This window comes from Myotis daubentonii, chromosome 2 (genome assembly GCF_963259705.1).
Source record: "Myotis daubentonii chromosome 2, mMyoDau2.1, whole genome shotgun sequence".
NCBI lineage: Eukaryota > Metazoa > Chordata > Mammalia > Chiroptera > Vespertilionidae > Myotis > Myotis daubentonii.
Window position 1 is genome coordinate 15,387,340 of NC_081841.1, and position 17,405 is coordinate 15,404,744.

The window sequence follows — 17,405 nt, forward strand, 5'->3', positions numbered from 1 at the left end:
CCAAAGACCACACTCAATCCAGCAAACAGCACTTGACAAAAAGTGAGACTAGGCTACTCAAAAGCAACCAAGATGCAGAATTGGCAAAACTTTAAAAGTCAAGGGACTCAGAATATTTTGGAAGCATGAGACACAGCCAAAGTAGAGGATATAATAGAGAGTGGCTTATCATAGTCAGAATGATTCCAAAGTTGCTAACCTTGTAAAATATCAAGAATTCCATGAAGTCAGTAGAAATGGGGTCAGAGAAGAGATAGAAACACAATCAAAGTTAATAAACAGTGAATGCTGGCAGAATCAGTTAACAATTGAAGAGAAGCTGACCAGATTAATAAAATGGGCATAAATAAAGTAGGCCCTTCTGTTGTAAGTGATCTTAGGATTCGGTCAATATTTACTCAACATCCCCTATGTGTCTAGCACTGTCGTAAATGCTGGGGAGACAGCAGTGAACAGACCCTATATCTCTACCCTCATGGAACTTTTGTGTGAGAGACAGACAATAAACAATATCAATATCCTTACACATAGATTAAGAATTATCATTTGGAAAATTGAAGTTAAAACATTTCTGCAGAAATGACCCTTTTCCTATCCCCCTTCAAAAATCAAATGTGAAATCAAGGACTTCGTATCATGCAATCACAAAACAGTATTGGAAAATTATGTACTCCTCCCTTAAAAATCAGCACCTGAATTATTTTCAGATTTTTGTTCATTTTAAGAATTTTGCATTTTCATTTTTTTGTTCATTATAAGAAGTGTTCATTATAATGAATTTTGTACGTTATAAGAATTAGTACAATGTGATTTTAACCTACATTTTGTTAACTGAGAGGCTCAACCTCTTTTACTTTGTTTACTGTGTCATTTTTCCCCCCTTTTAAGTGGCTTAATTTTAGGTGACCCAATTTTCTGCCACCAATCACTGAGCAGTGTTTGTGATCATGAGGAAGAACAATGGGAGTGACCAAAGACTACACTTGGTACAGCAAACAGCACTTGACAAAAAGTGAGAGCAGGCTAAAAAAGGATGCAACCAGGATGCAGAATTGGCAAAACCAAGGGCCACAGAACATTCTGCAAGCATGAGACACAAGCCAAAGAAGTTGTAAAAGAGAGTAGCTTATAAGCTAAGAGGAGTTGATAAGTAACTAGTGAACCACGATAACCTGAGGGATTTGGTCACAGAGGAAATATAAGAAACTATAACAAATTAACCTTGATGGTGCTCAAGAATGTGGGTGTAACCTTGTAAAAATCTAAACTAATCCTTCCATGTTGACATTTGTTTGCCCTTGCTTTTCACATCCTTGCATTAATGGCCTCATAATCCAGAAATATCACACTATACTACTGCAATTTAGTAGCTGTTTAAATCCCATATTTCTAATTGAATTTTCTGACCAGAAACCCATCCATGTGGCTGAAAAATAACTACATACAAAAAGGTGTTCCAGGTTTGCAAGACGTTACCTTTGAGATAAAGTGGGTAAAAGATATATGAGATCTTTCTCTATTACTTTATGTAACTGCATGTAAATCAACAATGATCTCAAAGTAAAAAGGTTAATTTTTTAAAAAGAAAAAAGGTCTTATTTCCACCTTATTTCTTATCTGCTAAGGTCTTCTTGACCATGACCTACTCTGCCCATCATACACAGATAAACCATTTTATTAGTTTCTTTATGTAAGCAAATATAAATGTGTATTATCCCCGCCCTTTACCCCTCAAGCCCCACCACCTCCACTAATTGGTAGCATATTTTATTCTGCTTCTTGCTTTTCCTATGTAACAATGTATCAGAGATTTTTCTATATCAATGTATTAATTTAAAGAGTATTCTAGCCCTAACCGGTTTGGCTCAGTGGGTAGAGTGTCGGCCTGTAGACTGAAGGGTCCCAGGTTCGATTCTGGTCAAGGGCATGCACCTTGGTTGTGGGCACATCCCTGGTAGGGGATGTTTCTCTCGCATCAATGTTTCTAGCTCTCTATCCCTCTCCCTTCCTCTCTGTAAAAAAATCAATAAAGCATAGAAACCAAGATGGCGGCATAGGTAAACACCAGAAATTGCTGCCTTCCACAACAAATTCAAAAATACAACTAAAAGACAAAACGGACATCATCCAGAACCACAGGAAGGCTGGCTGAGTGGAAATTCTACAACTAGAAGGAAAGAGAAAAGCACACTGAGACTCAGAGGAGGTGAGGAAGTGCAGAGACATGGAGGCGCACGCGGCAAGGGCTGTCTTTTTGAATTGGGAGGGAGTCACAAGCCCCCGACTGCTCTAAAATCCAGTTCCAGGTGAGTCCCTGGGGACCCAGACTCAAAAGGGGAGAAACTGGACTGTCTGGCAGCGGGCAGAACTCGGAACTTGAGGGCGGCTTTCTCTCAAAGGTGCTTGCAGCGATTACCGCGACACTGAGAGGAGGAGCCCCTTAGGGCAAGGCTGAGGATCAGCCATAGCTGCTTGCTCCACCCTGTTGATTCCCTGAGACCCTGCCCCACCCAAGCTGCAGCAGAATCTTTTGCATATGAATGCCCTGGCCCTTTGCAATCTGAAAATTACCTAACAAACTACAGCTGGGCCAGACAGACCCAGAACTTCCAAGAGAAGGCCCAAGGCCCCACAGCAGCTTGCATTGCTTCACAGCTGGACCTCATTTGGGCACCTCCAAACCCCAAACAAGGAAGGGGAATCTGCAGATCTCTTCGTAGCTCCTGCTAGGTAGCCTCAGGCAGAGGCTAAATTAGCACCTCCTTAGATCTAAGAGCCAGTGTACCCAGTGGTCAGAGGGGGACCATCCGTATTACAGCTCCTCAGATCCATAAGGGACACACTCAGGGGGCAGACTCAGTGAGCACCAAAGCCCCACTGAAGCAAGTCTTGCCTCATAAGGGTGTCTTCAGCACAGAAGTTCTCCCACCGTAGACATAGCTGACTCTCACAGCCAATTGGCCTGGAGGCCAATTCCTCCCAGTGATACCTACAACAATCAAGGCTTAACTACAACAAGACTGTGCACAAAGCCCACAAGGGGGTGCACCAAGAGTGTCCACCTCAGGTAATTGGGGATGCTGAGCCACTGGGCCCTATAGGACACCTAGCACACAAAGCCACTCTACCAACACAGGGAAGCATAAAAAATGTGGAGACAAAGAAACAGGACACAAATGACAGAAATGGAGGAAAGCAAACTACTGGATATAGAGTTCAAAACCACACTTTTCAGGTTTTTCAAGAACTTTCTGGAAACCGCCAATAAATTTAGTAAGACCCTCAAAAAGTCTGGTGAGACCGCCGACAAATGTAGTGAGACCCTCAAGAAATCTACTGAGACCCCCGAGGTTATGAAAAAGGACCAACTAGAAATTAAGCATACACTGACTGAAATAAAAGATATTATGCAGAGTTCCAACACCAGACTAGAGGGTCGCAAGAATCAAGTCAAAGATTTGAAATACGAAGAAGCAAAAAATACCCAACCAGAAAAGCAAAATGAAAAAAGAATCCAAAAATATGAAGATAGTGTAAGGAGCCTCTGGGACAGCTTCAAGCGTACCAACATCTAAATTATAGGGGTGCCAGAAGAAGAGAGAGAGCAAGATATTGAAAACCTATTTGAAGAAATAATGACAGAAAACTTCCCCTACCTGGTGAAAGAAATCGACTTACAAGTCCAGGAAGCGCAGAGAACCCCAAACAAAAGGAATCCAAAGAGGACCACACCAAGACACATCATAATTAAAATGCCAAGAGCGAAAGACAAAGAGAGAATCTTAAAAGTAGCAAGAGAAAGACAGCCAGTTACCTAGAAGGGAGTACCCATACGACTGTCAGCTGATTTCTCAACAGAAACTTTGCAGGCCAGAAGGGAGTGGCAAGAAATATTCAAAGTGATGAATGCCAAGAACCTACCACCAAGATTACTTTATCCAGCAAAGCTATCATTCAGAATTGAAGGTCAGATAAAGAGCTTCACAGATAAGAAAAAGCTAAAGGAGTTCATCACCACCAAACCAGTATTATATGAAATGCTGAAAGGTATCCTTTAAGAAGAGGAAGAAGAAGAAGGTAAAGATACAAATTATGAACAACAAATACACATCTATCAACAAGTGAATCTAAAAATCATGTGAATAAATAATCTGATGAACAGAATAAACTGGTGATTATAATAGAATCAGGGGCATAGAAAGGGAGTGGACTGACTATTCTTGGGGGGGAAAGGGGTGTGGGGGATGCGGGAAGAGACTGGACAAAAATCGTGCACCTATGGATGAGGACAGTGGGGGGGGTGAGGGCGGAGGGTGGGGTGGGAACCGGGGGGAGGGGAGCTATGGGGGGAAAAAAGAGGAACAAGTGTAATAATCTGAACAATAAAGATTAAATTTTAAAAAATCAATAAAATATATTTTAAAATAAATAAAGAGTATTCTATATAGAGAGGTTTTTTTTTGAAATCTTCTTTGAATAAAGTATATTTATTTAGCCAGTCCTCTACTCATGGTTATTTGTATGATTTCCAACCTTTTTTAATTAAAAGCAATGCTATGAGTAATGCTATTTTTGTCATTTTGATAAATAATGCCAACATCCCTCTCTAGAGATTTAATCAATTTACATTTCCACCTGCAAAGTGTGATAGCCTGTTTCCCCAAAGTCTCACCAATAGAGTGTGTCACACATTTGGGTTTCTGCCAATCTAGTAGATGAAAAATTGTATCAGTTCGTTTTAATTTGAAATTTTATTTGATTCATGAGCTTGAGCATCTTTCTACATGTCTAAGAGCTATTTGTCCATTTACCCAACATACTGAAGAATAACAATGTAATAAGACAATATATTATAAGGAAACTCAGTTTGAATGTCATACTGGATAGGGATCCTCCCAGGGTTCTGGCTCTTAAATAAAATGCAATGGCTTGCCCACATGGTATGTTTGAATATTGACCTATGAACCAGGAGGTCACTGTTCAACTCCCAGTCATGACCCGGTTGATAACTCAATCCCCAGTGTGGGACTTGCAGGAGGCAGCCAATCAATAATTCTCTCTCATCATTAATGTTGCTATCTCTTTCTCCCTCTCCCTTCCTCTTTGAAATCAATAAACATATATTTGTTTAAAAATGCAATGGGTCTTACTCAAAGTTTTCAACATTGTTTAAAAAAAAATCAGAACAGCCATGGCCAGTTTGGCTCAGTGGATAGAGCGTTGGCCTGAGGACTGAAGGGTCCCGGGTTCGATTCCGGTCAAGGGCATGTACCTGGGTTGCAGGCACATCCCCAGTGGGGCAGCCAATTGATGTTTCTCTCTCATCGATGGTTCTAACTCTCTATCCCTCTCCCTTCCTCTCTGTAAAACAAATCAATAAAATATTTATTTTTAAAAAAATCAGAACATCCAATTGGTCATCACATGAAAGGACCATCTTAAATACAGATAGTGCCCGACTTATGATGGTTCTATTTGTGATTTTTTTAAATGTATTTTTTTTACTTTACCATGGTGCAAAGGCAATAGACATTCAGCAGGAACCCTACTTCAAATTTTAAATTTGTATCTTTCCCCAGGCTAGCAATATGCAGTAGGTACTCTGGAGATGCTGGACAGCAGCGATGGGCCCCAACTCCCCATCAGGCACGGGGTCTCGAGGGTAAACAACCAACACTCTCCAGTATACAGTGTTGCCAACATTCTTTGTTTTAGTTCAATGCTTCAAACATTCTCCAGGCCCAGTGTGCTTTCAGCTGTGTTAATGGTCAATGGAGAGTTCCCATACAACCATTGTTTGTCACTTTCACTACAGTATTCAATAAATTACATGAGCTATTCAACACGTTATATGGTTTTGCCCAACTATAGGTTAATGTATGTATTCTGCGCATGTTTATGGTAGGCTAGGCTAAGCTGTTGTGTTCAGCAGATTAGGTGTACTAAATGCATTTTCAACTTAAGGTATGTTGGACCACAAAAAGGGGAATTCTATGGAAAGTAATCTCACAGGCTGATCTGATCATAAATTCCTAAATGATGGGCAGTCATGGTGGGCAGTCATGCCCCAAGCATAGAACTCCTTTAATAAAGTGTTTTAAACCAGCCCTGTCCATTGCACATGTAGGTTAACACACCATTGAAATACCAGAAGCAATGCATCTTGAAGGGGCACCAACCCTCAAGAGAGCACATAGTCTTGTTAACTGTCCAATCTCCGAGTTACTTCCTTCCACCTCCATGTAATCTTCCTAAGTTCTCTCCTTAATTTCAAATGCATAAAAGAACCTGCAAAACTGTTATTCTCAGGAGCAGTGAGATCTTGCTCCCCGCACATGTCATCAGTTTGGCTCAAATAAACTCCTATTAAAATTCTCTACAACACAAGAAAAACGATAAAAAAAATTTTTTTTCAGATAAAAATTTTTAAAAAAGAAAAGTCTCTAGAGGTTTGAACATTTTTTATGTTGATATTTTCAACTTAAGATAGGTTATCAGGATGTAACCCCACAATCAAGGATTATCTGCATCCCAACCACCAATGACTACCTGATCAAGCCTCCCCTAGAGCGACCTGCCCTGCCCTAGAAGAAGAATAACAATATCCATAGTGGATGTCTGAGAAATATCAATTCAACTAATATTGAGAGCCTTCATGAATCTTACTAGTGGCCCCGTGCACAAATTCATGCACATTGAAAGAAAATTAATTAGAAGAACTATTTTAATATCACTATTTGCCCTTTCTCTATAATACAAGTGTCAACCAAATTCATGATAGACAATGACAGATCGAAACACACGCGTGTGATTGGCGCCAGCGAGTGCTTTATACGTATTGTGCACGTGCGAGTCAACTTAGCCTTTTATATATAGAAAATAAACTTGTTTAATTAGACCTGCTTTGTGATTTCGCTAAACTTTTTCCAGCCCAACTTCTCTTTCAGGTAATTGTCAGCAACACAGCAGTAAATATCAACATGAAGCAGATTATTATTGTAGATCACACAGGGAGAACAAAGGGTAAAATATTTAACTGCAGCAGTATATTCTGCACAGTGAGAAAACCTAAAGTCATTTTCAAGGTCCACCGTTTCCTACTTCTTTTCAGTCAGGTCAACTTTCCACGCTTTCTAAATCTCCATTTTCTGGCTAATGAAAAAAAAATAGGATTCTACTGAGTCTCCTATCTACCTACTCCAGGACTTCTGTGAGGATCAAATGAGATGAGGCACAGAAAAGCACTTCACAGACATTTGGTTAAAGTGTAAAATGTTTCCACCTGGCTATAAAGCAAGTGTGTTCCTGGGCTGAAGAAACTGCAAGGAAGCTAGTTGCTAGGGAGAAGAAGCCAGGCGTTGCCATGTGACGTCATTACCCGGTGCCCACAGCCACCGGTTCCTGGCTGAGCTGGGCTGTGGGCCACATTTTGCGCCATGTGGTCTCTGCAGCGTCAGCTGCGATTTGGTGGGCTGTCACTCCAGGGTGGTGGCGGAGGCCTGTGTCCCACTTGGGGGAAGCTGAGTGTTGCTTTGTGGGCACCAGGTGCTGTTTCTCTGTAAATGGCCAGTGTGCATCACAGCAGCTCCTGCATTGAGCATATGCCCTCTGATAGTCAGTGCATGTCACAGCTACTAGTCAGATGAACACTTAGCATATTAGCCTTTTATATATATACTAGAGGCCTGGTGCATAAAATCGTGCACGGGGGGGGGGGCAGTGTCTCTCAGCCCAGCATGCACCCTCTCCAATCCGGGACCCCTCGGGGGATGTTCGACTGCCAGTTTAGGCCCAGTCCCCATCCCTATGGGATCAGGCCTAAACCGGAAGTCAGACATCCCTCTCATAATCCAGGACCGCTGGCTCCTAACTGCTCGCCTGCCTGCCTGCCTGCCTGATCGCCCCTAACCACCTATGCCTGCTGGCCTGATCGCCTCTAACTGCTCCCCTGCTGACCTGATCACCCCTAACTGCCTCTGCCTCGGCCCTTGCACCCAGGACCCAGGCTTCCCTCCTCCAGCCGGCTGCAGGCACCCAGGACCCGGGATTCCCTCCCTCTGGGTGGCCACAGGCACCTACAACCCAGACTGGCTTCACCCAGGCTGGCCGCAGGCGCCCGGGACCAGAGGCGGCTTCACACGGGCCAGCCATAGCCACAGGCACCCAGGACCCTGAACGGCTTCACCCGGGCCTGGCTTTGTCAAGGATGTCCAGAAGGTCATCCAGAAGACATCTGGTCTAATTATCATATTACCCTTTTATTAGTATAGATACATAGATACGCCAGAGGGAAGACAGGTGACCAACATAATAAGTAAATCACCCTGTTTGTTAGAAGGTGATAGGTACTATGGTGAATAATACGACTGGATACAGGGAGACCTGGCACATTTAAGACACCGGAGGAAGCCAGTGCAGTTGGGAGGAAATGGAGGGAGTGGGGGCAAGGAAGAGTAAGAGGTATTGACAGCAGAGATGAATCATAGAAGACAAAGCTGAACATTTCTGGACAAAACTGATCATTCAGGCATGCCCATCAGGCCCTGATGTCTAGTTCTTACCTACATCTTGCCCTTTCCTCAATGACTTGGTTTTCTAGGGGGCGCAGAGGCATTTCAGAGCTCCAGCTGCTTTTGCAGGCAGAGAGCTCAGACAACCAAAAGCCCCAGGCACATGTGGGCAAACAATCCACATGTTTGCTGTGTGTGTGTAGGCTGCTGACTCCTGGCAACAACGGAACAATCTCATGCCTTTTTCTCCAGTCATTCTGCTTTTCCTAAAGGCTTCTTTTCCTTGTTAAATGTACAATCTCTTTCCTGGCACGTCTGTGATTTGAGCATCTCACAAGTGGTTCGTCTTGTCAGCTCATTTCCCCATTTCTGAACGTCTTCCATTTCAAGTTCACCTTGTGGTGATATTAATCACAACTATTTCAGACACGTCTACCAAGACTCCAACCCTGCCTCTGGCTGCCTGGCCAATGTGTATCTGTCCCTGACCTTCAGGTCCAGGACACACACACAGCACTGCAGGGAGGGGAGCATTTGAGATCTTGCTCCCTAGCGTGTCTTCAGTTTGGCTCAAATAATTCCTACTTAAAATTTTTAAAATGCACAGACACTCAAACCATTGCAGTGAGAAGAGCTTTTAACACAGGTCTGAGGAGATCTATCCTGCTTCAGAATCAAGAGGAATTAGACAGCCCGGCACATGGCTCAGTGGTTGAGTGGCAACCTATGAACCAGAAGGTCACGATTTGATTCCCGGGTTGCAGCTGGATCCCCAGTGTGGGGCGTGCAGGAGGCAGCCAATCAATGATTCTTTCTCATCATTGATGTTCTCTCTCTCACCCTACCTCTCTCTGAAATCAATAAACTTTTTTTTTTTTTTTTTAAGGAGCAAGACAATGGCACTTAGGACTGAGATGAGCCATGAGACACCAAGCCCAGGTTTCTTCAGGGGCACGCGACCAGATGGGAACGTTTGCTTGATGCATGGAGCCTCTTTCTGTATGGGAAACACCCTCCTTGAGCCCCCACGACTGCAGATTTGCCCTATCTCCTTAATGCTCTCTTCCTTGCATCTCTAAATCGTAGTCCCTTCTTGCCTCACCTTCATTTCCCCCTCCTCACCCACAAAGAAAATATTACAGAATATTGCCCACGAGACAGAGGGCTGCAGGAGAGAAAACGCTTATAATCTGTATCATCTCTACAAACTTTGGTGTCACCAACTTTATTATCCCCTCACCAGCCAATACAGACCCAGAGAAGCCACACAATCTAGGATAGAGATGAATCGTTCTAATAAAGACTGCTATGGGCAAGACACGGAGTTGGGAGCCACACGAAGAGAATCAGGACCTGTGTCCTGGGCAACGATGAAGTGACCTTAAAAAGGTGGAGCCCAGCCCTGACTGGTTTGGCTCAGTGGATAGAGCGCCGGCCTGCGGACTGAGGGGTCCCAGGTTCGATTCTGGTCAAGGGCATGTACCTTGGTTGCGGGCACATCCCCAGTAGGGGGTGTGCAGGAGGCAGCTGGTCGATGTTTCTCTCTCATCCATGTTTCTAACTCTCTATCCCTCTCCCTCTCTGTAAAAAAAAATAAATAAAATATAAAAAAAAAAAGGTGGAGCCCAAAACTCAAGAAAAATGAATCGGCATAATGACAACACAAGAGATGCCACAAGTTGTTGACAGCTTGAGGGCTCTGACTCTGGGGGCACAGAACCCAGACAGAGAAGGGTTGGGGGGGCGGGGGCAGGGGGGGGGGGGGAGGGCGTCTTGGCCAGCTCCATCCAGGAGAGCTTCAGTCTGATTCCCAAAGACCTGGAGTGTTGCTTTGGGCATGGGATGTAATTTGGGTGTGAATTCTGCTTCCACCATTTCCTAGCTGTGACATCAGTGTCACACTACTGATGGTATTTCAACATCTGCTTAAACTTAGTTTCCTTTCTTGAAAACATGAACCAGACATCCACTTCTCGAGGATGCTGGGAAGCAGAAGTGAAATACGCGAGCTGTTTTAGCTCACACCTGGATCTCCAACTTGCACTCTCAATAAATGGCATCCGTCCTTGCCCAGAAAAGCATCTTCCTGAGATTTCTGTCCCATCCCCAGCCTGAAAGTTCGGTGTAGTTCTGTCCCGAACCCCTCCTGGTGCTCAGCTGCGCGCCCCCTGCCTCTACACATCTGCCAGGGGGCAGCCTCTCCTCTCCGTGTAGTCAGATCCCATTCATTAGGTTCTAAAGACACCCCGCTGGGTCTGGGTCCCAGCCTCTGCATCAGTGGCACCCCAGGCGCCTCCGCCGGGTCCACCCTCCGCCCAGCCTACCTGATGTAGGGGAGGAAGGGGTTGACGTGCCCGGAGAGCACAGCGACCACATAGGAGATGATGAAGGCGGCGGATGACCAGGTCACCAGGAGGAAGGGGACGAAGGCCATTCCCTTTAGGAAGCGCGGCATCGCGCCGCCTGGGGTGCGCGGCGCTCAGCCGGGCCGGGCGCCGGGCAGCTCCGGGGGCGGGGGCGCCACGTGCCAGCCGTCCAGGCGGCGGCCACCTTGCGGTGCGCACGGCCACGGGCGGCGCGAAGGGCGACTCCGCGACGGGGGAAGCAGGCCAGGCCGGAGGGAAGGGAAGCGCGGAGAGCGGAGGAGCCTGCGGGCGGCCGAGCGGCGGGCCGGGTGGGTGGGGCGCGAGTGGCCCGGGCTTGTTGCGAAGCGAGTGAAGTCACAAAGTGGCGGCCCCGCGGAATGGGAGGCGCGCGGACCTCCCCGCGGACGCCACTCCGGAGACGCGGCTCCTTTCGCTTTTGGTTCGGATGCGGCGGGGTCGGCGCAGGCGGGCGGGTCTGTGCGGGGGACGCGGGCGGAAATGTCCGGCTCTCAGCCCCGCGGTTGCACAACTTCGGAGAAACTGAGCTCCTCCCGCCCCCTCCTTCCCTCGGGGTTTCCGGGGTACCAGGCCTGGAACACCCGGGATTCCCCTCCCAGGAGCCTCGCCCGCGCCGCTGGGGAGAGGGGAGCCCACCGCGGTGACATCCCCCCCCCCCCATGGTGTCCCCATGAAAACCTAGAGAGTGTGGGGCAGGTAGGGGTCGGGCCCGTCAGGATGGACGGCCTCGTGTGCCTCCTGTGGTTCTGTTTTAAACGAGTGCGCGGGCTTGGACTATTGGTTTCCTAAAAATTACATTTCCCTTTCTCCTCTCACTGATCACGGTTAGTACCAGCTTGGAGCCCTTAGCTAAGTAAGATGAGTAATGGTGACTTCATACTTGTCAAACCCTGCGATAGGGATTTGTGACCTGCAGGCACTTACAAGCATGGAGAGTTGGAAGTATAGTTTAGGGATTCTGAGCTCAGGGTGGGGGTCATTGGGTCATTGGGGACCAAACATGGGTTCATTTCAGCTGCATAAACATTTCTTGGGTGCCCCACCCTGCTAGGAGGTTTAAGAGAACAGACTTTCAAAATAAAACAAAATTGTATGGAATATTAACTAGCTTGGGGATGATTTTAAAAAAATAGAATATGCAGAGAGATGAGAGGCAGGGCCAGTGCTTCGATGAAGAACTGGGGCAGGTTTCCTGACAGATAGTAGAGTTTTTGAAAGTAAATGATTGTTCTCCAGGCAAAGAAAGGTGAGACTAGCATTCCAGGCCAAAGAAACAGGAGAAAATATAGAGTGTGAAGTTGCTTGTTTTTCTGGAACTAAAGAAAAGTACTCAAATAAGTGTCGGCAGGGAATGGAGAGGTGGACAAAGAGACCATGTCTCCAGAGCCCTGCTAAGAGTCTTTGGTGTGTGATGTTTTTTGTGCTTTTTTTAAAAAAATATGTGTATTTTATTGATTTAAGAGAGGGAGAAAGAGATAGAAACATCAGTGATGAGAGAGAATCATTGATTGGCTGCCTCCTGCAACCACACGGATCGAGCTCTTAACCTGGGCACGTGCCCTGACTGGGAATTGAACCGTGACCTCCCGGTTCATAGGTCGACACTCAACCACTGAGCCACACCAGTTGGGCTATTTTTTTGTTTTTGATTTGGTTTGGTTTTTGGTAGTGAGGAGAGTGTAGGAACATGAACAGACTCATATTTCAGGAGATCATTGTGACGGTGGGGGGAGTGAGCACCATATTGAATAAACCAGAAGGTTCAAATTAAGGCTTTTTAAAAAATCACAAAAGCTAGAAAAGGATCAACAAAAAGAAAAAATATCACAAGAGCGCATAACGATGTGTGGTGGCAGGTGACTATTAGAATAACTGGACGGGGTCACTTTGTAAATTAAGTGTCTAACCACTATACTGTACACCTGCAACTAATATAATAATATTGAATGTCAATTGTCAATTGTCATTGAAAAATAAACATAGAAACCACAAAAGCTGTCATCCATGGTGATTCATTGTACATCTCTACCTAAGCTTGTGTGTTCTTTTTTTATTATTATTTAAAAATATGTCTTTATTGATTTTTCTTTTTCTTTTTTTTTTTTAGAAAGAGGGAAAGGGAGAGGGATAGAGAGAGAGAAACCTCCATAAGGGAGGCATGGATCAGCTGTCTCCTGCCTGCCCCCCACCAAAGATTGAGCTGCAACCTGGGCATGTGCCCTAACTGGGAATTGAACCTGGGTTCATGGGTCAATGCTCAACTATTTAGCCACACTAGCCGGTGGTTTGTGTGTTCTGGAAACCACTCTTCCCTGGCCTTCCCCCCGCCCCCTTGCATTTCTCTTTTCCTGCTCTACTAGATTCACCTGATCTTAAAAACCCTCCCTGAGGCAGGGGAATTATGACATCAAATGGAATTGACCCATTCATCATATCTTTCTGTTGCCTATGTAATTCCCTTGGGTAATCAAATTAACTCATCACTTGGCACACAATTATAAGAATTGTGTGACTATAATGGCAATAGGTATTTTGTTGTTTAAAATAAGTATGTATGCATGTATGTATTTAAAACAGGTAGATAGCTCTGGTCAGTGTGGTTGAGCGTCATCCCATGCACCCAGTGGTCCCTGATTAGATTCCTGGCCAGGGCACATGTCCAGGTTTCTGCTCCATCCTTAGTAGAGGGCGAGTGGGAGGTAGCTAATGCTCTCTCTCTCTCTCTCTCTCTCTCTCTCTCTCTCTCTCACCAATAAAAACATATTAAAAAAATAAAACAGATCACTTTAACTATATATATGTACATATGGTATCAAACAGCCCTGAGAAGCACAGAGCTGCTGCTTCTAAAAGTTTTCCATACCGTAGACCTTACTAACACCCTTGCCTCGGAATAATAAAGTTTATATGGTACGAAATGTTAAAGCCCTAGAAAACAACCTCACTGGTGAAGGAAACCAGAATATACCACCCCAAAGTATGCCGACTTTGACATAAGAATTTTTTTGAACTGAAAGCAATTCAGAAGCAGCAAAAGCAGGAAGAGCTCTCTCTATCCGCCTTCCTGTCTAAAGGTAGGATGTATATTTCCTTTACTGGAGACTGCTCTAGATTCAGCCCAGAGAAGGCACCAGAGGAATCTGCAAACCTTGCTCCATTAGTTTCCACCCCTGCCAATTTGTTTACCTTCCCAGTTTCTCCCCCATTGGAACCTAAAACCATTTTCCTTTGTCATGTCATTTCTGTACAAATTCATTCTTGTTGTTTTTTATCCTCCCCCGAGGATATTTTTCCATTGACTTTTAGAGAGAGTGGAAGAGAGAGGGAGAGACAGAGAGAAATATTGATATGAGAGAAACATTGATTGGTTGCCTCCTGCACATGCACAAACCAGGGCCTGGGCCAGGGAGAAGCCTGCAACCTGAAGTACATGCCCTTGACCGGAATTGAACCCGGGACCCAAGGGTGGTGAATAAGTGAGTATCCCTTCTTCACTTTCTCTCTACCCCCATCAGCTGGCTGGATACCAATGGCCATGATGACCTTGGACTCCACATATTATGGATAGAGACTGTCAACATAAGTCTACTTGACTCTCCCACCTTTTCTAACTCATCTAAAGTGAGTTGACATGTGGTATTTCCTGTTTCTCAGAGTGGGTCAGGCAGATGTTAACACCGCTGTGCACAACAAACATATACAGGAGAACTAACGTGAATGAAAGATTATTGCAATTCAATATATTTAGAATTAAATCAAAATAGTATGTTATTCGGTGAATGGCAGGGTCACGGGGATCAATCCACCCAGGTGGCATGTCAGCATCCTTCTCTTTCTGAGTCCTTAGAAACAGTCAAGTGAATTTATGAGTGAATATGTGTAACCATTGCTCTGAAAAAAATGGCAAACATAGTAATGTGTACCATCTCTTTAGAAGTAATGTGCATAAGCTCTACTCTCCCTTTTGTGGTCAGAATACACTTAGAATATGCTCTTGCAGGGTAGAGATTAGATAGAATCTCTTTCCTGCATATTCCTGCTTTTGGAAAAGGGGTATTGTCACAATGTGGATGTCATGATTTGGGGTATCTGTCACCATGTGAATGGCCCACCCCATGTGTGTGTGTCTTTATTATGGCAGGGACCCCTGGGCTGTGAACGTATTCTGGGCCCTGTTCCCAGGGATGGAGAGCAGTCCCCTCTGTTCACAAAGGCAGGAAATTTCAACACACCCTCAACATGTTTTGAATAGGACAGAGGTGACACAGTGAGCCAGATTTTTTCTGGTGTCTCAGTTATCCTCACTTGTACAGAATCCACCTTTAAAGATAAATTGTTCATTTTCTTTTTTGGTTGTTCATCTGTCGGTCTTTCTTCAGGGCATTCTAGAATGTGAGCTCCACCAGGTCAGGGCTTTGCTTTCTTCTCTGCTATGTTCCAGGCTTGGACAGGGCTTCACTCAGGTGCTTATTAACTACTAGAGGCCCGGTGCACGACATCCTGCACTGGGCAGGGAGGAGGAGGTTCCCTCAGCCCAGCCTGCACCCTTTTGCAGTCCAGGAGCCCTCTGGGGATGTACGATTGATGGCTTAGGCCTACCAGCCATCAGCCTGGCTTGTGGCCGAGTGAAGCTCCCCCTGTGGGAGTGCACTGACCACCAGGGGGCAGCTACTGTGTTGAGCATCTGCCCCCTGGTGGTCAGTGTGCATCATAGCGACTGGTCGTTCCACCATTTGGTTGATTTGTATATTACCCTTTTATTATATAGGACTTGCTGAATGTATTCGCATCAGCAATGACCTTTTCCAGGAAGTCTTCCCAAAAACCCCCAAGATCTGACATCTGTTTCACTCCTCTCCACCCCACAGCATCCTGGGCTATTTCTGTTACATATTTCACAATGTTAACTTGTCAGCTTATCTACTAGACTCTAAACTGTTTGCAAGCAGGAACTGAATCCCCTATATTTCTATCTCCAGTGCCAACCACTAGCACAAAATAAATGGTTGATACATATTTATTGAAAAATAAATGAATGCTTGATACTAGTTTAATACTATTTAATACTATTACCTAGAGAATCTGGTCTTTATACCATCGTACATACCATAAACATATTAGCATCTCATGGGAGGCACAATTAACTCCATATCACTGAGTACAGAAATGAGAAAGACACAGCAGTAAAGGTTTATAAATTTCTGTTATGTGAAGGGGAGAAATCAGAGTCCTTCATGGGAGTGATGCCTTTTCATGTGGCTAACCTGATTGTTGTAAGTTATAAATTTGGGCAATGACACCAAATACTTCTTCATAACATTTTTTGGCAGACGTTTTTATGCTACCAGAGATGAAGAAGAACACGCTGCAGAGAAATTTGGGGATTTCCATTATGACCATGAGAGTGAGAATTTCCTTTTAAATTTTAAGAGATCATTTTTTTTCTCCCTTCCCCTTATGAATAGTTTCTAAATTAACTTGCAAATATGGGAACTCATATGATCTATCTTTCTCAGTTTAGCTAACCTTAAATCTCTATATACTTCGACCATCCTTCATAGGGTTTTCTTATGGAGTACAGCTCAGGCTGTAGTGGTCATGATCTATGGAAAAACTGAAGTATGGTGCTCAAGTTTACAGTAATCTCATGAGTTTATTTCTCGACCTAGTAAAGATATTACAGAAATGGGGGAAAGGTTTTGTCAGCTGTTCTTCTTTTGACATGAATTGGGTAAGATTTGAAAATGAATAGGATAATGACAGAAACTGCAGGCTAGCAGGCAATTATTTGCTTTTCTTGCCTTTAAAAAATAGTAATTTTTAAATTGAATTCATTAGGGTGACATTGGTTAATAAAATTATATGGGGTATAATTCTATAAGACATAATCTGCATATTGTATTATGTGTTCACACCCCAGGAGTAATATTTTTGAAGGAGGCATTTTTCATAATTCTTTTACTTACTTAATAATGTCTCATTGAAGTACTAACCTTCTAGGATTCATGATTAATTCATTCGACAAACATTGATTGAGGATGTACAATTTGTCAGACCTTGTACTTTGTAATTGAACATACATAAAGAGAACACCCAGGCCTGGCCAGCATGGCTAGGTGGTTGAGCATCAACCTATGAACCAAGAGGTCACTGTTCAATTCCTGGTCAGGGCACATGCCTGGGTTGTGGGCTTGATCCCCAGTAGTGGTTGTGCAGGAGGCAGCAGATCAATGATTCTCTCTCATCATTGATGTTTCTATCTCTCCCTCTCCCTTCCTCTCTGATATCAATAAAAATATATTAAAACAAAAAAGGAAGTAATAAATTAAGAAAAGAGAAAACCCAGTGCCTTAATTTCATTAAGGTCATGGTGTTCAAATGAACTTGGTTTGCTTAGGAGATGAAAAGTGGTCCTGTGTGACTGGAACACATGAAGATAAGGCTGGAGAGATTATGATGATGACATTGTGAAAGGCATTGCATCAATATGCTAAAGAGTTTGGATGAAACT

At 44.3% G+C, this 17,405-nt stretch overlaps 1 protein-coding gene across 1 annotated transcript in view; it reads right to left on the reverse strand.

The window, feature by feature from the left end:
* Positions 1-11,428, reverse strand: part of DRAM1 (DNA damage regulated autophagy modulator 1) — a 43,291-nt gene extending 31,863 nt beyond the window's left edge. Inside the window, exon 1 of the mRNA XM_059681844.1 lies at positions 10,835-11,428. Coding sequence (XP_059537827.1) covers positions 10,835-10,965 — 131 coding nt within the window. The 5' untranslated portion in view covers positions 10,966-11,428. The remainder of the gene's footprint in view (positions 1-10,834) is intronic.
* Positions 11,429-17,405: the final 5,977 nt, after the last annotated feature.